The 14,984-nt window shown below is 42.1% G+C and overlaps 1 protein-coding gene across 1 annotated transcript; it reads right to left on the minus strand.

The window, feature by feature from the left end:
• Positions 1–59: 59 nt before the first annotated feature.
• Positions 60–14,984, minus strand: LOC106566816 (leucine-rich repeat-containing protein 38). The gene is made up of 2 exons (XM_014135240.2): positions 14,027–14,984; positions 60–2,488 (listed from the first exon to the last, which is right to left on the minus strand). The coding sequence occupies exons 1-2, from the start codon at positions 14,652–14,654 to the stop codon at positions 2,241–2,243; spliced, it is 876 nt and encodes a 291-aa protein (XP_013990715.1). The 5' UTR covers positions 14,655–14,984; the 3' UTR covers positions 60–2,240.

Here is a 14,984-nt window from a genome sequence, read left to right on the forward strand (position 1 = left end):
AATGACACACATACACAATCCATGTCTCAATTGTCTCAAGGCTTAAAAACCCTTCTTTAACCTGTCTCCTCCCCTTCATCTACACTGACTGAAGTGGATTAAGGTGAAATCAATAAAGGATCATAGCTTTGACCTGGATTCACCTGGCCAGTCTATGTTTGGAAAGAGCAGGTGTTCCTAATGATTTGAACACTTAGTCGACAGTGTACTTTACGTCTTCATTCAAAGAAACAAAAAGGTTATGTGAAATTAAAGTTCTAAAAGCAAAGTTCCAGAGCATAATGTGTTTATTTTACTGCTTCATTTTCTCTCTCTTACATTTTGTAACATTGCAACTCCGTGTTTATATTTTTAATGTGTTTGTCATGGTGCATCAGAAAAAAAGCCCTTTAATCTGTTTTTGGGATCTCAAATCTCATTGGTAGGTTACAAGCGCCAGAGACAGATATAGTTTGACAGACAACCTCTCAAAACTCAGGTCTTGAAGCATCTGTGAGTATGCTGGTTTTCATTTATGATCTCCCAGTCGTTTCAGGAAGCCAAACAATACACATGCCATCATTGACCTATAGCATTCATTCATCAATTTCACCTGGCTGCTACTAGCTGCTGGTCTATTGAGGATGGCTCCAGTACCCGGTCGTAATAAAGGCCGACATAGGAAATGACTGGAAGGCCCAAACATCAAGGATGATCAAGATATTGAAACAATTAACAGATTTTAACCTTAGCCCTGTTAGCTTGGAATTAGAGACTTCGCTCACATCGGATGTAAAATCCCCATACAAACAAGAGACTTAATTTGTAAAAAAAAAAAAAAAAAAATTACAATTCTGTATTAATATGTGAAATAAGTGTCAAATGTAAAATAAGTTACATTATGCCTGAAACAAGGAAATACATTGGTCCATTTACAGGTGTATAATATAATGATTTCCGTAATTACATTTATTGGTGATAATTGGCAGGATATTTTAGCATATTGTTCTATATAGTATACTGTACCTAACGTGTGACTGTTTTTTAGCCAAGAACACATTTGTGCTAGCCTGAGTGCCAGTCTGTTTCTGCTCTCTTGCCTACTCCTTTGGGTGTTGTAACACCAAACATTGTCAGGCTACATTGTGCTAAAACAGATATTGTAACAATGCCCTCCATATTTACTTGTTTTTTGCATTTTTTGAGTTTGTGTCAAAGTTTAGTGTAATATCCATGTTGATTGCTCATGCTATCCCATTTCTGTGTTCTATATTGTAACAATAGAATATTCTCATTCGGACTGTTCTTTGGTAAACAAAGGTTACGTAGGTTGCTACTCAAATCAATGCAATGGACATAAGTGTGCATTAGACTGCTGTGTGCCGGCCCCTTGTCCTCCTCTCTGTCCTTTTACCTTCCAGCTCAAGCCAGATCTTAAAGAACCCCCTGGCAGCAGAGGAATAGTCCTCTCTGAAAGGGTGGTGTTTGTAGGCCAAATATAGTACAACTACAATTACATGAGAATGCTGAATGATCTCTCCAAAGTAAGGTACAGATTTATGATCTTAATTTGATCACTCTTTTGTTGCTAAGATTCTTCCTGCACCGCAGGAAATGCAGATGAGCTTTCATATATACATAAATTCACTGAAAACCCACAGTAACACACAGTTATATTAATAGTATTGCACTTTTCATGTAGCCTACTTTTGGCCAGCTAATAGCCTAATCACCGATCAAGCAACATTATGGACTAATTATTTTGCTGTGACAATATAGTGTAGGTCAAATGAAAATCCTACATCTGTAGTAAGGCTGTGTTCAATCAATGAAACGTACACTCTTAGAAACCTAAAAGGGTTCTTCAGCTGTCCTCACAGAAGAACCCTTTGAAGAACCCTTTTTGGTTCCAGGTAGAACTCTTTTGGGTTCCATGTAAAACCCTTTTCTAAGAGTGTAGTACATTTCGTACTTCAGTGATAAGAAAATGTGTATCATTCAAGGTTATTTAACACAATCTTTCCTAACATGGTTTAACCCCTCCTGGTGTGCTGCTGACTGCCACCAATGCAGCGCACAGGAATTCACATGGTAAGAGCTTTCTTGCACAATTCCTAGGCCATATACTCCCTCCTCGTTGTCCATGCCTTGCTCTCCTATTGTCCTGCCCTTCTTCCTGGCACTCTTACGAGGCACCTAGTCGGGTCTGCTATGTCTGCAGTGATACTGAATCTGGTCCCAGATCATGCTTTTTCTTCACCTCAGTCGTTGCCCTCCTCCTCGTCCGCCTGACCAGCTTTTCCCAGTCGCTGGAAGCAGTGGACCATGGAGGCCAGGAAGAAGCTGGCTATAATGGCCACCACAGAGACTGAGATGCCCGAGAAGATGACAATGAGGATGTCCGTAAGAGATAAGTAGCCCCGGCACTCCCGGAAACTGGCCTCAGAGAGCAGGCTCAGGGACATAAGACTCCCATCCATGGGGAGGGAACACTGCAACCCCTCCATACCTGAGAAAGAGAAAGAACAGGATATGATGTCATCAGTATTGAACACAGTCACTCTATGGACCAATCTCAAATCAACCCCGGCCTACACACAGTGTAGATCTAAAATGATTAGCAATGTATAAGTATGGTAACAGCTTAACAGGTAGCAGTGAAGGTGACAGCTTCATTCTTCTATCCAGTCCTTTCAGAACTAATGCATGGTGGAGCTGACCTCCCCTCAGATGTCTGAATAAATACACAGGGGATTAGCTGTCCTGCCTGCTCACAGTACTGTGTCACACAATGTCACTTTCAACTGTTGAAAAGCATGCTGACCATACAGTTTGGAATGGCACTGTGGTTGAAATCCACTAAGAATGTCTGGTCTGTGATATCATCTTACAATTTACAGTAAGTGAGGACACTGAGGGAACAGTTGGGTGCCATTGTTTTGCCTCAGAGTTGTTTGATATATTAGCTATAGCCCAGCACGCCTACAGTAGTAGCTACTGTGCCTGTTCATGTGTCTCACCATTTCCCACACATTGAGTCACATCAAGTCTAAAAAACCCATCCATTTGATAATTTGTGTTTAGTTTTCCCACTTAAAGAATATAACGCTATTATAAAAAGCTTGTCTCTTGGCAGTATCAAGTGACTGGAATTACCATACATCAATACCTACATCAGGGTTTCCCAAACTTGGTCCTGGGGACCCCAAAGGGTACACGCTTTGTTTTTTGCCTTAGCACTACAAAGTTGATTCAAATAATCAAATAATCATCAAGCTTTGGTCATTTGAATCAGCTGTATAGTGTTGGTGCAAAAACCAAAACATGCACCCCTTGGCGTCCCGAGGACCAAGTTTGGGAAACTCTGACCTACATGTACAGTAACACACACAGAGCTGAAAGGCCTAATGCATCTAGAGAAGTGTGTGGTCTTAACACATCTCTGTTATAGCTAGGCGATTTGGAGATAACACAATGCTTTTAACAGTCATATAAATACATGTGTTTAGTGCCAAGCTACATTCCTGGTGTCGTAGATTGGTGTGATCTACGAGGCTTCGCTGAACACCTGTCACAGACACACACATCACCCCTATTACATAATTTATTGATATGATTTGACCTTGGATCCCTCCAACTTTGCATTTTTCACCCCTCCGAGGCAAACATTAATTTGTGAAATTTCTACTTTGCGATTAGATCTATCTGCTTTGGTTTTCACAGAAGGAGGAGAGTAATCTCTGCTCCAACCAGTGTGTTACTAGCAGACACCAGATGACAGATTTAAAGGGGAACAACCCCTGGGTATTAATACAACAGAGACAGATGCATTAGTGCTTTAGAAGAACACTACTCAGATTAAATGCTTTGTCCGTTGTTATCTTGTCTGTTTTGGAGAAAAACCATCACAACACTTGAAGAGTTCAATTACAAAATGCTATATATCCATTTTCAGAAATGTTGGTAAATTAGCTTTTATTGTTTAAATAAATTCTGAAAGACATTGGTGTGTTTTGTTCACTATCTAATTATGTAATGGGGTTGTTCAATGACAGACATGTATTTGTTTAAAATGTATCACTTGATGGTTTCATTTCAGAGAGACAAATAATCATGTATTTTATTTGCTAAATGCTATAAGTAGTCCTGCTAGGTTTTACACAGCCAAATGTAAGAAATAACTACATTTTAATAAAGAACTGTGCAAATGATGCATCTGTGACATCAACATTTAAAACATATCTGTATGTAAAACATTTACATTTGACATTTTAGTAATTTAGCCGATACTCATATCCAGAGCTTCTTTCAGTAAGTGCATTCATGTTAAGATAGCTACAGTGAGGGAAAAAAGTATTTGATCCCCTGCTGATTTTGTATGTTTGCCCACTGACAAAGAAATGATCATTCTATAATTTTAATGGTAGGTTTATTTTAACAGTGAGAGACAGAATAACAACCAAAAAATCCTGAAAAACGCATGTCAAAAATGTTATAAATTGATTTGCATTTTAATGAGGGAAATAAGTATTTGACCCCCTCTCAATCAGAAAGATTTCTGGCTCCCAGGTGTCTTTTATACAGGTAACGAGCTGAGATTAGGAGCACACTCATAAAGGGAGTGCTCCTAATCTCAGTTTGTTACCTGTATGAAAGACACCTGTCCACAGAAGCAATCAATCAACTCTCCACCACGGACTAGACCAAAGAGCTCTCCAAGAATGTCAGGGACAAGATTGTAGACCTACACAAGGCTGGAATGGGCTACAAGACCATCGCCAAGCAGCTTGGTGAGAAGGTGACAACAGTTGGTGCGATTATTCGCAAATGGAAGAAACGCAAAAGAACTGTCAATCTCCCTCGGCCTGGGGCTCCATGCAAGATCTCACCTCGTGGAGTTGCCATGATCATGAGAACGGAGAGGAATCAGCCCAGAACTACATCTTGTCAATGATCTCAAGGCAGCTGGGACCATAGTCACTAAGAAAACAATTGGTAACACACTATGCCGTGAAGGACTGAAATCCTGCAGCGCCCGCAAGGTCCCCCTGCTCAAGAAAGCACATATACATGCCCGTCTGAAGTTTGCCAATGAACATCTGAATGATTCAGAGGACAACTGGGTGAAAGTGTTGTGGTCAGATGAGACCAAAATGGAGCTCTTTGGCATCAACTCAACTCGCCGTGTTTGGAGGAGGAGGAATGCTGCCTATGACCCCAAGAATACCATCCCCACCGTCAAACATGGAGGTGGAAACATTATGCTTTGGGGGTGTTTTTCTGTTAAGGGGACAGGACAACTTCACCGCATCAAAGGGACGATGGACAGGGCCATGTACCGTCAAATCTTGGGTGAGAACCTCCTTCCCTCAGCCAGGGCATTGAAAATGGGTCGTGGATGGGTATTCCAGCATGACAATGACCCAAAACACACAGCCAAGGCAACAAAGGAGAAGCACATTAAGGTCCTGGAGTGTCCTAGTCAGTCTCCAGACCTTAATCCCATAGAAAATCTGTGGAGGGAGCTGAAGGTTCGAGTTGCCAAACATCAGCCTCGAAACCTTAATGACTTGGAGAAGATCTGCAAAGAGGAGTAGGACAAAATCCCTCCTGAGATGTGTGCAAACCTGGTGGCCAACTACAAGAAACGTCTGACCTCTGTGATTGCCAACAAGGGTTTTGCCACCAAGTACTAAGTCATGTTTTGCAGAGGGGTCAAATACTTATTTCCCTTATTAAAATGTAAATCATTTTATAACATTTTAGACATGTGTTTTTTCTGGATTTTTTGGTTGTTATTCTGTCTCTCACTGTTCAAATAAACCTACCATTAAAATTATAGATTGATAATTTCTTTGTAAATGGGCAAACGTACAAAATCAGCAGGGGATCAAATACTTTTTTCCCTCACTGTAGGTGAGACTACCACAAATCATAGTCAAATATACAGGATATAGCATTTTGGAAATAAACTCTTCACTTATAAGTTAGGGTTGAAAAGATGTTATTATTGTTTTGTGTTCAGTTGCTATATGACGTCTAAGAATGCATAAGCAGAGCATAAATATGAGTATTGTAGTAGCCTACCCTAATTTGAGAGGATGAAAATATACAGTCACATGATTTCTTACTGCATGAGAATAACAGAAGTGTGCAGAACAAGGACTGATATTTGCGCTCTGGTGATTTGATAATATTGTAATAAGATACAGTAATACACTATAACAGATAATAATGTAACAGCACCAAATTATATCATCAAATTACGAGGATAGATAGATTATACTGTGAATGATTTGACTTATAATGACAAGGGGCATCAACGAGGCTCTGGTTTGTTTGTAAACTAACCCAATCTATTCCACTAATACGAAGTGTTAAATATTTGTTATATTTTCAATCCGTATTCACTGTTTTTGAAAGAAGTATTTGAATAAAACATTACGTAATCTCAAAGCACATATGGTGTACCTCAGTCATGTTATAATAAAAAGCAGTTTGGGGCGCTTCCATTTTATCCTGCCTGTGTCTGTAGCTGCTGTGGCCAGCAGTCGGTAGACATCATTATCAAGTGTGTGTGTGTGTGTGTGTGCATGTGTATGTATGTGTGTGTGTGTAAGTGTATATGTGTGGTGAGTCACAGTTAGACCAGAAGGGGTTTTCCACATGCGGAGGGACTCAGTGACCTCATCGCTCGGTGAAATTCCAGTCACGTGGTTCTGCTCTCCTCCTCACCGCGCAGCACAACAAGCAAAGCTCAGCCCAGACACCGGCTCTTCTGCTCTCAATTCAATTCAATTTAAGGGCTTTATTGGCATGGGAAACATATGTTTACATTGCCAAAGCAAGTGAAATAGATAACAAACAAAGGTGAAATAAACAAAAAATGAACAGTAAACATTACACTTACAAAAGTTCCAAAACAATAAAGACATTTCAAATGACATATTATGTACATATACAGTGCTCTCTCTCTCTGTCTTTGTCTTCTGGCTCTGGATCTATTTCTGGCTCTGCACGCCACAGCCATAGTGTCTCGGTGTGGAGAGGACCAGAATACTACATTGTAAATAGATGGACAGAGTCTGCATGGTTTCGCTGTTGGTGGTGATGGATGTGGGGGTGGGGAAGGGTTGAGTATGCCTACATTGTCTGATGCTGCCTACAGACTTAACATCGTCAAACAAAATCACTGCATCATATTCGACATGAGTATGCATAGTTTCCTATATCGATGTGTTATATACTGTGCATTCGGAAAGTACTCAGACCCCTTGACTTTTTCCACACTTTGTTATGTTACAACCTTATTCAAAAATGTATTCAATCGTTTTTTTCTTCATCAATCTACACACAATACCTCATAATGACAAAGCAAAACCACTTTTTTTTGTTAAATTATTAAAAATCAAATTTGTTAAAATTATTATTTGCATAAGTATTCAGACCGTTTACGCAGTACTTGGTTGAAGCACCTTTGGCAGCGATTACAGCATCGAGTCTTCTTGGGTATGACGCTACAAGCTTGGCACATCTGTATTTGGGGAGTTTCTCCCATTCTTCTCTGCAGATTCTCTCAAGCTCTGTCAGCTTGGATGGGGAGCATTGCTGCACAGCTATTTTCAGGTCTCTCCAGAGATGTTCGATCAGGTTCAAGTCCAGGCTCTGGCTGGGCCTCTCAAGGACATTCAGAAACTTGTCCTTAACCACTCCTGCGTTGTTTTGGCTGTGTGCTTAGGGTCGTTGTCCTGTTGGATGGTGAACTTCTCCCCAGTCTGAGGTCCTGAGTGCTCTGGAGCAGGTTTTCATCAAGGATCTCTCTACACTTTGCACTGTTCATCTTTGCCTCGATCCTGACTAGTCTCCCAGTCCCTGAAGCTGAAAAACATCCCCAAAGCATGATGCTGCCACCACCATGCTTTACCGTAGGGCCAGGTTCCTCCAGACGTGGTGCTTGGCATTCAGGCCAGAGAGCTCAATCTTGGTTTTATCCGACCAGAGATTCTTGTTTCTCATGGTCTGAGAGTCTTTAGGTGCATTTTGGCAAGCTCCAAATGGGCTGTCATGTGCCTTTTACTGAGGAGTGGCTTCCGTTTGGCCACTCTGCCATGAAGGCTTGATCGGTGGAGTGCTGCAGAGAATGTTGTCCTTCTGGAAGGGTCTCCCATCTCTACAGAGGAACTTTAGAGCTCTGTCAGAGTGACCATCAGGTTATTGGTCACCTCCCTGACTAAGGCCCTTCTCCCCCAATTGCTCAGTTTGACCGGGCAGCCAGTTCTAGGAAGAGTCTTGGTGGTTCCAAACTTCTTCCATTTATGAATGATAGAGGCCACTGTGTTCTTGGGGACCTTCAATGCTGCAGACATTTTTTGGTACCCTTCTCCAGATCTGTGCCTCAACACATTCCTGTCTCAGAGCTCTACGAACAAATCCTTTTGACCTCATGGCTTGGATTTTGCTCTGACATAAGCTGTCAACTGTGGGACCTTATATAGACAGGTGTGTGCCTTTCCAAATCATGTCCAATCAATTGAATTTACCACAGGTGGACTTCAATCAAGTTGTAGACACATCTCAAGGATGATCAATGGAAACAGGATGCACCTAGACTCAATTTTGAGTCTCATAGAAAGGGTCTGAATACTTATATAAATAAGCTATTTCTGTTTTTGATTTTTAATACATTTGTAAAAATGTCTAAAAACCTGTTTTCTCTTTATCATCATGGGGTATTGTGTGTAGACCCCAATGGTGGAACAAGCTCCCTCACGACGTCAGGACAGCGGAGTCAATCACCACCTTCCGGAGACACCTGAAACCCCACCTCTTTAAGGAATACCTGGGATAGGATAAAGTAATCCTTCTTCAAAATGTGGAAAAAGTCAGTGGGTCTGAGCACTTTCTGAAGGCACTGTATATATATATCAGCTGCCATGCTGCTATATAGTTGGAATTATATTTTAGTTTGTGTGTGTGTGTGCTAGTCCTTACCTGCATATGTAGATGCATGCATGTCTGCGTCCATGTACTTTTGTGTGTGTTTGTTTGTGTATACGTTTGTGTGTGTGTGTCACTCTTAGAGCGATGGAGTATCTTTTACTGTGAGGGAACATTAGTCTAGACCAGGGATGTGCAACTTCGATGGGGCTGGGGTCCACAAAAAAATCTGAACTCACTATGATGGGCCACAGTGACTCATGGGTGTGCATACCCTCATCCATACCTACACATGCAGTCTGAGCTGGCCGTAGGCTTTTGGGGACCTAAGTGACATTTGGTTGGCGAGCCCCCCCACCTTGCGACCAAACATTTTAGCGGCCCCCCTCTTGACAGTGGAAAGAAAAAAATTACGTTTTAGAGTTAATTTCCTGCAATTTTAGACATTCTGCCATGGGCGTAGAGAAAATATTGTGGTTTTAAAGAAAATTTGCAATTCTACTCATTTTGCCATGGAGCAGAGAGAACAATTTTGAGTTTCACAGCGAATTCGACTCATTTTGCTATAGGGTGGAGAGAAATGTTAGCAATTTTGAATATGATATCTGATTGAGGGTGACAAAAAAAAATCAGTGGGGGCCCCCCAGTCGGTAATTTGACCATGATAACTACAAGTTTAGATAGCTTGCTAGACTAACTCAACAATCAAAACATTTTAGCTGACATGGGCTAATTGAGTGACTGTCAGTGACTCACAGAACAAGAGAAAAACTGCTGATGCACAACCAAATGTAACAATCGCACCTTGTGTATTCTACAATTCTAACTCTCAACAGTAAGTTGAGTCCCAGGTTGTTGTTTATTTTTTTGGGGGGGGGGGGGAATTGATCCGCGGGCCCACAGTTGCCCATCCCTGGTCTAGACAATATCAGTGTCAATGGTAAGCGGTCGTCAGTATCAAATGAAGTGTAGTAAAACATGTATGCTGATTGTTCATCCTTGACTCAACAGCACTAGAGAACAGCACTCTATGGTATGATTATACAGGTTACCGCTTTGAATCAATCACACACATTCACCTAAAGGCACCATTGTGAAATATCCTCAGCTACTGTGTTTTAAAGGGGCAATCTGCAGTTCAAACAACAACAAAGTGGTTATATTCTTCAAGAATCAATGAGTATATATATATTTTTTTAAAGCTGTCCCAATCGCAGATTGACCCTATTACTGAGCTTTGTAGCATCTTGATGATACAGTACCTGAGAGCAGGCTACAATGTGTATGTGAAACCAGCACTCACAAACTCAATGAGTAAAGCTCAATGGTTTGTAAATGTCTATTTATGTTCTCAGATGCTATATAGATCAATATAATCTCAATCAGGAACTGACAGAGCAATGCCCCTGAAGCTAGATAGCAAAGCGGGTAAAAGAAAGATGTTACTGTTTGGGTCTGTGAAACTACAGTGTCCAAGAGCAAATTTTGTTTTTGACTTATTCCACAAAGTGACTGCGCTTGATTGAATGGTTCTGTGGAAGCATCCAGGACAGCAAGTGATCCATTATCCTGTGCCCTCCAGCCCCCAGTTTGTTCACAGTTCTAGTTCACACTTAGTAATTAAGAAGCATTGATTGTGATTAAGCCTCAGAGGGTCAGGAATTTAGTAATAAGCGAGTAAAGAGCTTATATAATCCATCAAATCTTAATTTCTTATTAATGAATATACACTCCGATCCATGTTTCTAGTCTGCTGTCTTGTCTGAACGATGACAAGATTATCATGGCATGCAACTAGTTTGTTCCCAAGGCAATGGGAAAGATTAAGTCTGCCTATATGTAAAATATACTGTACATCCACATGTCCTTTAGGGTAACATACAGTAGAGGTTTTCTAGGGTGAGCCCTACTTAGCAAGGAGCCTAAAGTTGCTAAGGCCTATAGCCTCCTGAGACCTGAAAGAAATGTGTTTGGGATTTCAATATTTTTTCTATAACTTAAGTGTTTGGGGTGAAAAATACATGTAACCCCAAAAAATGTGGGAACAAATATCGTTTTTTTTATTGTAAGTGCAAAATTGTCCTCTGTAGTGGTCATTAGGATGGAAATATACACACATTAACATTACAGTCAATGGGTACAGTACTGTAGGTGAAAAACATCGTTGTGACATCCGGGTGTCCACTAAGGAGGACATTTCTTGATAAGCTCTTATTTAATGTGAAAAGAAATATTACAAAGTCCTGACAACTCACTTCACTATTGCTGAAATACTCACTTACTAGAAAACATTTCAATATCAAACTCACAAAAATTATAATTAATAATTACACACACTTTTCACATTTTCATAAAATGTGTTAATTTTAACGGCCATTTTTTAAAGAACCAGGAAGATAAAGTTGTCAAGGTCAAACCCCTACACGTGATATCATTGAAAAGTCCAGAATGTCCTCTCAAAGGGACAACAGGAATGAATACAGTGGCTTATATGGCCTCACAAAAATGAATTGCTGCGTTTCAGGAGGACAGAAGAACACTTAGAAAGCACCATAGTGTTGTTGTGTGTACTGTATGTGTCTGGGCTCACCGAAGGCTAGGCGCCAATGTGCGGCACAGAATGTTGTTAGTATAACATTGTGTTCTGCCACGAGTCCAGGTCACAGCTATTGAAAATAAATCCACTGTGAAGATTGTTGATGTGCCAATTTGATAATTCATATGATCCATAGAACATCCTGTTGCTTTGATTAGCGAACTGTAATAACATAGGTTGCGTCCCAAATGGCACCCTACTCCCTATATAGTGCACTACTTTTGACAAGAGCCCTATGGGCCCTGGTCAAAAGTAGTGAACTATAAAGGGAATTTGGGACAAACATATGGCCCTAATTCCAGCTGAAATAATACTGATGTGTCTCATTTGGACGGACCTTAATAAACTTGTAAGAACATGTATTTAGTAGCACTAGCCGAGCTCTCTTCGGAAGCAGTTAAAGGGATACTTGGGAATTTGTCAATTTTCCCCAGAGTCAGATGAACTTGTAGATACCATTTTGATGTGTATGTGTCCAGTATGAAGGAAGTTAGAGGTAGTTTCGCGAGCCAATGCTAACTAGCATTAGCGTAATGACTGGAAGTCTATGGGTATCTGCTAGCATGCAGTTGGACTTCCACGCATAGAATGTCTGCTCAGGTCAGATCTCAGCACTGTGCACCTACATACAATGTGACGTGTTACAGTAGCTCTGGAGAATGACAGTGAGCATTATAGAATGCGTGCAATGACCTGTTAGCACTGCAAACAAGGAAGATTTCTGTAAACATTAATAGACATTAATAGCCTCACTGTCCATACTGTAACAGTACATAGCGTGGATCAGAAATGCTTATTGTCCGTATATAAACAAGGCAGGTATATTATGGTCTATCAAGTGATTCAGATCCTATTGAATGTGATACTCCGGCCTCATATCTTTTGGATCTTGAAGATCTTACTCGTGATCTACTCCCTGTATATTTTGTCGGACAGTGTTGAGGATGTAAACAATAAAGAGTCTTCTTGTTGTGATTTACAACGTGTGCGCACAAACACACCCACACGTAAACACACACACACACACACACACACACACGCACATGCAAACACACACACAATCTGAGAACAGACTCTAATGAGGCATATGGTTAATTAATTATTCAGACACAATCTGGTATCTTGAATCTGGGACTCTCCACTAGTCTACCACAATGATCTTTCTGCTTTCTCATGCTTACCAAGATGTCTCAGAGTGATCTTATTCATAACAACATTGTCCATATCTATACAGAATTATCAGTAGTATGAGCAACAAGCTGCACTTGAAATAAATAAAGATGAGGTTGATAGCCAATAGCTATGTAAATGATAGACAATTGAAAACAAAGAGGCGGAACCATAAAGGAGATGATTGTGGACTACAGGAAAAAGAGGACCGAGCACGACCCCATTCTCATCGACGGGGCTGCAGTGGAGCAGGTTGAGAGCTTCAAGTTCATTGGTGTCCACAACCCCAACATACTAACACGGTCCAAGCACACCAAGACAGTCGTGAAGAGGACACGACAAAGCCTATTCCCCCTCAGGAGACTGAAAAGATTTAGCATGGGTCTTCAGATCCTCAAAAGGTTCTACAGCTGCACCATCGAGAGCATCCTGACTGGTTGCATCACTGTCTGGTATGGCAACTACTCGGCCTCTGACTGCTTGGCACTACAGAGGGTAGTGCGAACAGCCCAGTACATCACTGGGGCCAAGCTTCCTGCCATCCAGGACCTCTATACCAGTCGGTGTCAGAGGAAGGCCCTAACAATTGTCAAAGACTCCAGCCACCCTAGTCATAGGGTGGCTGCTGTCTCTGCTACCGCACGGCAAGTGGTACCGGAGCACCAAGTCTAGGTCCAAGAGGCTTCTAAACAGCTTCTACCCCCAAGCCATAAGACTCCTGAACATCTAATCAAATGGCTACCCAGACTATTTGCATTGCCCCCCCCCGCACCTTTTACACCTCTGCTACTCTCTGTTGTTATCATCTATGCATAGTCACTTTAATAACTCTACCTACATGTACATATTAACTCAACTAACCGGTGCCCCCGCACATTGACTCTATACCGGTACTCTCCTGTATATAGTCTCGCTACTGTTATTTTACTGCTGCTCTTTAATTACTTGTTACTTTTGTTATTCTTACCTGTATTTTTTTTAAACTGCATTGTTGGTTGGGGCTCGTAAGCATTTCACTGTAAGGTCTACACCTGTTGTATTCGGCGCATGTGACTAATAACATTTGATTTGATTTGATTTTGATATGTTTATAGATATTGGGCTAAGTAGAGACATTTAATGTAATACTAACCACTGTTACATGCATTACAGTATCTGTCTTTCAGTGTACTGTGCAGTCTTAGATTATTATTCTATAACTGATTGGCTTAAGGTTTGATAGCTTATGAGTTGTTTGAATCAGAAACGAGTGGGCTGCTGGATTATGACAAAAGATTGGTTTTCTATGTCCTAGCACAGGCAAAGATGGTAAAACAAATACATGCTGTTAAGCAGCTTACATACCCATTGGAAGCTTGTGGCAGTTCTCCGTGAGCCACACAAAAAGTTTGGCAAAATGACAGTTGCACACCCAGGGGTTGCCCTCCAGCCGCAGCACCCGGAGTGAGGTTAGGGGCTCCAGCACCCCCACATCCAGCCCCTGCAGGCCGTTCCTCTCCAGCTCCAGCTCCCGCAGCGAGGTCAGCCCCAGGAAAGCATCCTCTTCCACCAGGCGAAGGTAGGGGTTGTTCCCCAGACGCAGCTTGATCAGGCTCCGGGACTCCACAAAGGTCCCTGACTGGATCTCTGTCAGGTTGTTGCTGCCCAGGTCCAGGAAGACTAGGCGAGATGAGGTGCTGAGGGTGCCGGGCTCCAGCACCGACAGGGAGTTATTCCTCAGGTCCAGGTAGACCAGGTCGCTGTACAGAACCAGGAAGTCCGAGGGGATCCAGGGAATCCAGTTGTCGGAGAGCAGGAGGCGCCGGACGTCCAGGGGGATGGGGCTAGGGAGGCGGGTGAGACCTTGGCCCTGGCAGTCCACGGTGTGGTGGTCCGGACACAGGCAGCTGGACGGACAGTTGTGGCCCCGAGTCAGCAAGGTGGAGGAAATCAAGGCAAGGAAAGGCTGAAGCCAGTTAATGCATGGTAACATTGTCAAGGGGGTGCGAGGTGAGAGGGAGAGCAGGGGTTTAGGTAGGGGAGGAGGAGGTTGGGAGGAAGGGGGTACAGGACAGGACAGGAGAGGGCACAGGGGAGGGGGTAGAGATCAAGGGGTGGGAGATTAAGGAAGGGGAGGGGGAAGCAGAAGAAAGAAAGGAGTCAATGTCCTGGCGCTGGCATCTCTCTTCCTCTTGTTGTGTAGTCTACAAAGGCTAAGCCATCGAGCGGCGAGAGAGATGCGCAACGGTGTTTTCAAGGAGATCATGTAGCAAGCGGTCTGGATCGAAAAGCAGCCTGCTGGCTTTGAGGGAATAAGGGGAGG

The sequence above is a fragment of the Salmo salar genome, chromosome ssa13 (assembly GCF_905237065.1).
Source record: "Salmo salar chromosome ssa13, Ssal_v3.1, whole genome shotgun sequence".
Classification (NCBI taxonomy): Eukaryota; Metazoa; Chordata; class Actinopteri; order Salmoniformes; family Salmonidae; genus Salmo; species Salmo salar.

Bases quoted from the DNA above. Each gene is read 5' to 3' on its own strand.
- LOC106566816 (XM_014135240.2), bottom strand. From the start codon at position 14,654: ATGTTACCATGCATTAACTGGCTTCAGCCTTTCCTTGCCTTGATTTCC. The intron at 2,489-14,026 runs GTATGTAAGCTG...TCTCTTTCTCAG, and splicing joins CTGCCACAAGCTTCCAATGG to GTATGGAGGGGTTGCAGTGT.